At 53.4% G+C, this 7019-nt stretch overlaps 1 protein-coding gene across 2 annotated transcripts in view; it reads left to right on the top strand.

The window, feature by feature from the left end:
- The first annotated feature begins 7 nt into the window (after nt 1-7).
- The window catches only part of BRAP (BRCA1 associated protein), a 13158-nt gene continuing 6146 nt past the window's right edge, over nt 8-7019 (top strand). For both annotated transcript variants that reach the window (XM_057378046.1, XM_057378047.1), the window contains exons 1-8: nt 8-194; nt 695-896; nt 1609-1798; nt 3210-3323; nt 3717-3865; nt 5617-5692; nt 6179-6317; nt 6722-6831. In XM_057378046.1, coding sequence (XP_057234029.1) covers nt 44-194; nt 695-896; nt 1609-1798; nt 3210-3323; nt 3717-3865; nt 5617-5692; nt 6179-6317; nt 6722-6831 — 1131 coding nt within the window. In that variant the 5' untranslated portion in view covers nt 8-43. The remainder of the gene's footprint in view (nt 195-694; nt 897-1608; nt 1799-3209; nt 3324-3716; nt 3866-5616; nt 5693-6178; nt 6318-6721; nt 6832-7019) is intronic.

The raw sequence follows: 7019 nt of genomic DNA, 5'->3' as shown, positions 1-7019 counted from the left end.
AGCGCCCCGTCCCAACGCCCGCTTTGTCCCCGCAGCTCCGGACATGGCAGCGGAGAGCACCGGCGCGGCCCCCGCCGCCGTGCCCGCCTGCCTGGAGGGGAAGGGCCCCGGGGAGCGGGCGGCCATCCTGCACCAGCACCTGGGCCGCAGGGAGATGACCGACGTGATCATCGAGACCATCCAGCCGCGGACAGGTACCGGCGGGGGCGGTTTGGGGACAGTATCCGGTGCTATCACCGGCCAGGCAGGGCGGGGGGACACCGGGTGTTGTGGGGTGTGCGGGTCCGGGGTCGGCCCTGCAGTGGGGAAAACAAGCAGAGAAGTTGAGGAATGTGCGGGTGGCAGAGCTGGTTATTCCTGACGAGCAGTTCCCACTGAGCTCATCYCAATYSTGAGCTCCTCCCGAGGGGCAGCTCCGATCTCTGCTCTGGGAGCAGGGACAGGAYYCAGGGAAGGGCTGGAGCTGTGCCAGGGGGGTTTAGGTTGGAGATCAGGGAAAGATTCTTYCCCCAGARGKTGCTGGCACTGCCCAGGTTCCCCAGGGAACGGGCAGAGGCTGCCACAGCTCCAGGATTGTTCAGACACYRCTCCCAGGGYGGGATTGTTGGKGTGTCTGTGSAGGACCAAGAGTGGGACTGGGTGAYCCTTGTGGTCCCTTCCCTTCAGTAATGGGGAAACTTTGCCTTTGTGAAAGATGAAGCAAAAGCTGCCATGGAAGGAAGAAAATCCTCAGAGGCTGCATCAGCTGAGGACAAAACCAAACAGGAGGATCAAAGCAAGGAGTGTGAGGCTGCTCCAGACTCGCCTTCCAAACAGCTCCCAGACCAGATTTCCTTCTTCAGTGGGAACCCCTCGGTTGAAATCGTTCATGGAATTATGCACCTGTACAAAACAAAGTAAGGATTCCTGACTAATAGTAGCTCATGTGGGAATGGGAGGGTGAGTTGGCCACCCTGGGGCTGTGGCTCCYGAGAGGGGACAAACAGGAAGGGTGACTTGCTCCTGGGAATGCAGAGGRTGACTGGTGTTAATGGTGGAGCTTCACTGGGGTGGTGAGGGCTTGTGCTGGGGGTTGTAAGAGTGTAAAACAAACATGACTTCCAAAAAAATGGTGTTTGAAAGCTCCTTCCTGAAGGATGCCACAATTAAATTGTGATCTCTGGAGCCCTGGTGACAGTCCTGGGAACTGTGTGAGGGAGGAAATCTCATCCTGTATTCCAGGGGTTACAATTCTACACCATTCCCCTGTAATTGTGTGAGAACTCCCATTCCAGGTSTTCCTGMAAGCCACCAGGAGCCACCAAATGGGCACTGGGAATAGGAACAAACATTGCTCAGTTATTGTAGGAACAGTGCTGAGCATCTGGGGCTCGCCAGCTTCTGCTGCTTTTATAGAAAAACAGATGTCAGACTRTTCCTGGCAATCCCATTGTTCTTGGGAATCCTTGGCTAAAGGATGCCTGTGCCTGTTTCATGTGGGGACTCACTCACAGCCCCTTCCTGTCCTCCTCACTGTTGAGGGAGGTTTAAAGTTGAAGGAGGGTKAAAGTTTGACAGCAGAGTTGCTGTGACTCTGGGCTTGGAGCTGTGTCCCTGCTGTGTCCCCAGCAAGATGACATCCCTGAAGGAGGACGTGCGGCGCAGTGCCATGCTCTGCATCCTCACCGTCCCCGCCACCATGACCAGCCACGACCTCATGAAGTTTGTGGCTTCCTTCTACGAGGTGATTGAGCACATGAAGATCATCAGAGACTCCACCCCRAACCAGTACATGGTGCTCATCAAGTTCAGCTCCCAGGTAATTTGCTCCCAGGATTTCTTGGCTGTGGGAATGTCACACCAGTCACTGCTCAGGAGGGTTGGTGGCTTCACTGGGCAGCTTTGAGCCYGGGCTGCACTTACACATGGAGAAACATCCCTGCTTTCCTTCCCAGAGAATTCCCRGGGCTGCTGAGGTCAGTCCCACACYTGGWAGCAGTGGATGCYRTGTTCTGRCTGTCCTGTTTCTTGTTGGAAGGGTATTTTTCAAGATTTAGTCCATTTACAGAACTTTCTGCTATTTCTCAGCTTGTTCAGAGCCTTGTGCTGTRCTGAACAGAAAGGACACAGTCAGGGGTGCTCCATTTGTTTTAAGAAAGACTTTTTCTGCTTTTCTGAGCAGCTGGGTGGTTTCACAGCCACTGTCAGTGTGGAAAGAACAGTGCCCCCCAAACCTGAAAGCCTGGGGGTGAATTGATACTCAGATCACACAGTTTGCTCCTTCAGGCCCCTTGAACTGTGCAGCTTTAAATTCTCCCCTCCAGTTCCTGTGTGGATCCTTTCACCTGGACATTCTCTTCTTCCARCTGCACATGATTTATTTTGGGGTTCAGGGAGAGGTTTCCCCCAGCTCTGAATTCTGCCTGGGAGATTTCCCAAGCTCTTTGTGCAGATGGAGGATTCGTGTGAGTTTTGTGCTCATTGCAGTAGTTACAAAGATGGTTTTATCTCTTGTTGCATTGAATTACACGGGCAGATACTTAGTACTGAACACAGCCTTGCAGCAAATCCCTAAACCTTTGCTCAATTCACCCTGAAATTCCTGTTTCTCAGGCAATTCTCTGAAGCTCTGTTGACCCCTAATGGCTGCAAGTAGCAAACCAAATCTGCAGGGCCTTTATGCTCCTGCCTGGAATCGCCAAGAGCTTGGGAATGTGGCATCCAGCAAGGTGGTTTGGAGAAAGGGTTTGGGGATCACCTGAGRGAAAGGGCTGATGGATTTGACAGGGTTTGGGTTGGTTCTGCCTCTTTTGCCCTGGAAGGTGCCTGAGCTGTGAGTGGTGAAATGGATCCTTTTCCACAGTTAAACTGCTGTTCCTGTTCCTGACTCCACTGTTCTGCAACGTGGCCCTCTTACATTTTTTTGACCAAATTTGTTTTGCAAATGCACTGAAACTGCTGACAAAGGGTACAACAGGTGCTGAAGGGAAATCCCTGATTCCTGCTGAATGCTCCAGTGTCAGTGTGATGTCACTGCCCTGAACTTCACCTGTGTCTTCCAAAGGYGATACCAAACCCAGCACCAAAATGCAGCGCCTGGAGCTGGCTGAAATCCCTCCTCTGGTGTTCCAGGGAAGAAGGGAGGATATGGGAGGTTTCTCCTGCTCTTCCTTGGTCAGATCAGCTGGCAGTTTTCTGTTTTTAACCAATTTCCCCTGCTCTGTGTCCAGGCTGATGCAGACAGCTTCTACATGGCCTGCAATGGCCGGCAGTTCAACTCCATCGAGGAGGACGTTTGCCAGCTCGTGTACGTGGAAAGGGCTGAAGTCTTCAAGTCAGAAGATGTAAGTTTGCTTTGGATTTTTCCCCCCTCCACTTCAGAAGGTTTTAACAGGATTATTTGGAGAATAAGCTGCAAGAACAGCTTAATACATCAGCCCAAGCCCCAATTCCCATTCCAGYGGTGTTTGGGAGAGTTTTGTCCGTGAGTTGTGCCTCAACTAAACCTGCCTTGGGTTGTAATTTAATGGATGCACAGTGGAGCTGGTTGCAAGTRCAGCCCTTTGGATGCTGGGGATCATTTTCTTATCTTTCCAGCAAATTCCCAACCATTGTGTGGCCTCACAACGTTCCCGTGCCGTGGTTTTGAGCCCTGGTGGTGGCAGTGATGGGAAGYTGGACTGAATTGCTGGTGCTGGGCAGGTGCTGAGCAGTTTCTCTCTGCCTGGTGCTTGCAGGGGGCCAGCCTGCCCGTGATGGACCTGACAGAGCTGCCCAAGTGCACCGTGTGCCTGGAGAGGATGGATGAGTCYGTGAACGGCATCCTCACCACGCTGTGCAACCACAGCTTCCACAGCCAGTGCCTGCAGCGCTGGGAGGACACCACGTGAGAGCCTGGGCTTCAATTCCACTCTGAAGCCCTGCCTGGAGTKGGGGGGAGGTTGTGCTGACAAAGCTCTGCTCGTCAGCGTGGGGGCAGGAATTACTGCAACTCCTAATGCTCCGTTTTTCCCATTAAGGGGCTCCCAGAGAGAAATCWCCCCGCCAAAAGTAATTGAACAATGATTCCCGGGGGCCTCGCTGCTGAGGCGGGGAGGGAGTCGTAGAGGAATTGCTGATTATTTCAAAATGCTGCAGGAGAAAAGTGCTGGGCTAAACAGGCCTGGCTGCACACACGGGCCTGCTTCACTCAGCTTGGCCAATCCCTTCCTTGGCATCCTGCAGATGGATCTGTTCCTGCCATGTGGGGAGTTCTGCAGCCTTCTCTCCCACCTGGATGCTGGGAGGAGGGGAGGAGGAGGGGAGGAAGAGCAGGAGTGGAAAAGGAAGGCAGGGAAAGAAGGGATGGTGTCAGGATGGCTCAGTGAATCAGGCAGGGAAAGAAGGGATGGTGTCAGGATGGCTCAGTGAATCAGGCAGGGGAGGCTCCTGCTGTTCCTGTGGGTGTGGGGTGAGCGATGGGAGGTTGTGTCTATGGCACTGGGCAGGGCTGGGGCTTGGAGTTGTGTCTGTCCTTAAAGCAGCTCCTCCTGCTGCCCTCTCGGTGCTCCCAGCATCCCTTCCATCCCTGAGGAGTGGGATTTTGGTGTGTCTGGAGCCCACAGCCGGCACTGGGCACTGCTCTCAGCTGTATTTGCCATTCCTCTGCTCTGCTGCTCCCTCCCTGGTATCCCAATTCCCAGATTCTCTGATGGAATGTAAAGATTGTAGCCTCTGTGATCTATCACTCCTGAGCCAGAGTAAAACACAACCTCAGTGAGATCAATCAGATCTGGAGCTGTGCAGGCTGATGGGCTGCTTTGCTCCATAAATCCAAACCAGGGTAAATTTGGGGCAGCGGAGCGCAGCCAGCGCAGGAGCAAGATCCCAAATAGCCCTTAAATATGGAATGTACAATTTAAGCAGAACGTATGCTCCCAATCTGCAGGAATGACAAAGGAAAACCCCCGTTCTCCTTGCTCAGGCACCACGGAGGCTGCAAGTGCCTGAATTTGTGTAGGAACTGACTGCAGCCCTGTTCTGTCCTCCCTGAATATTTCTAGGGCTCACCCAGCAGCTGATGAAAAATAAATAAACAGTCCTGGCAGCAGGAGGCAGCCTCAGTTATCCCATTCCTGAGCTGAGCTGCTGCTGCTCCAGGGCTGGACAGAGCTTCCTTCTGGTCTGGGCTGTTCTGTGTTTGTGGCAGCACTGAGGGAGTTCCAAAGGAGATGGAAGATCTGGATCCAAAAGGGATGCCCGTGCTGATGGTTTTAGGGCACAGTTGTGGATTGAGGGTTGTTTTAAATACTGAGGTGTGTTTGCAGARTGTCACTTGGCTGTCCCCAGCAGTGTGTAGTTCCAATGCCTTTCCTCAGTGTGTGGCTCCTCTGGAAATCCCTGGGGCTGCAGCAAAACCWGACCCAAAGCCATTTCAGCTTTGCTTCATAGAGAGCTGTCCTCTGTTCTGTCACCAGCTTAAAACCAACAACTTTGTGTCAGATGAATTGGAGTGGGGTAAATGTGAGCTGAGAGACAGGTGATACAGGGAGCTACCTGCTGCATAGGGCATTTCCCTGGAGCTCTGGCTCTCTCTGTAATGATTGCAAGGTGAAGATGTTGCTCTCTGTGTCTCATGATGTTCTCGTTGCCCTCCAGGTGCCCTGTGTGCAGGTACTGCCAGACTCCAGAGCCCGTGGAAGAGAACAAATGCTTTGAGTGTGGAGTTCAAGAAGTAAGTAGGTGGGTGGATGGTGAGACCAGGCCTAAATCTGACTGCACAGCTCCTTGGGTTGCTTTGGGCCTTAATTCTAGGGCTGATTTTGGGCTGGTTTTGCCAGCTCCTGGGGTATCAGCTTTCCTTTTGAGTTGGGTCAGTGCTGGGAAGGGTGTAACCCTCACATGTTTCCTGTTCTCATGAATCTTCCGGATTCTTGGAAAGATCAGTGTGACAGCAGGGAGCTAAAGACCCCGATGGTGGTGGCCCTTTCAGAACATCCCTTAGCCAGGGCTGCTCCCCCATCTGGGTGCTGATTTATCCATCCCCCGATGGGTGGGGACCCCTTTCTCCTTCTCCTTCCAGCTGGGGAGGGGGAGTGGGAAAGCCAACACTGCTCCTTCCCGAGGGCGTGACTGCAGCGGGGGTGGGTCACGCTCTCCCGGGCTGCTGCTGCCTCTCCAGCTGGCAGAGCTGCCCCCTCAGAGCTCCTTCCTTCTGCAGAACCTGTGGATCTGTCTGATCTGCGGGCACATCGGCTGCGGGCGCTACGTSAGCCGCCACGCCTACAAGCACTTTGAGGAGACGCAGCACACGTACGCCATGCAGCTCACCAACCACCGCGTCTGGGACTACGCCGGGGGTGAGCCCACACCTGGGGGACCTTGGCAGTGTTAGCTGGGGCAGGATCTGCCTGGAGATGGAGGAGTTTGTGTCTGTGCTAATCCCTGGCTTTGGGGAGCATCCATATCCACTCTTGCTGCAGCTTTCCAGCAGCTGGAGGACGGAGAATGGGGCTGTGTCACCAACAGGGTGGTCCCACACCATCCCTGAATGTTTGTTCCTCCCTTTCCATCAGTTTGCCCTGGGCTGTTGTCATTAATACCCCGTAAGGTGGCTGGGAGGAATCTGCTGAAGAGCAAACCCACGTGGTGCTGGCATTGTGCCTCGCCAAGATGCTGGGGCAGGGTTTGGATGGTTTAATTGTGCTCCCTGATCAGGGATTCCTCAGCTCTGAGTGCCCCTGTTTGGGTTTTCTCTCCACAGACAACTACGTGCATCGGCTGGTGGCAAGCAAAACTGATGGCAAGTTAGTTCAGTAYGAGTGTGAGGGGGATATGTGCCAGGAGGAGAAAATTGATGCCTTACAATTAGAGGTAAATATTTTCACTTGTTGGACTCTGTGTTGTGGAAGCGTTCCCGACCCCACCATGACCACGGTTCAATCCCATCAGCTGAGGCAGCAGATCTGCTCCCTGCCTGCAGGGAATTGTCTCCAGGCAGGAGCAGGATGGGTTTACTGCTTTTTTTTTTTTCCTCTTTTTTTTTTTTTTTTTTTTTTTTT

The sequence above is a fragment of the Malurus melanocephalus genome, unplaced genomic scaffold (genome assembly GCF_030028575.1).
Source record: "Malurus melanocephalus ecotype Western Australia unplaced genomic scaffold, MMel_1.1 scaffold_340, whole genome shotgun sequence".
Taxonomy (NCBI): Eukaryota; Metazoa; Chordata; class Aves; order Passeriformes; family Maluridae; genus Malurus; species Malurus melanocephalus.
This window is presented reverse-complemented; position numbering and strand designations above follow the sequence as displayed.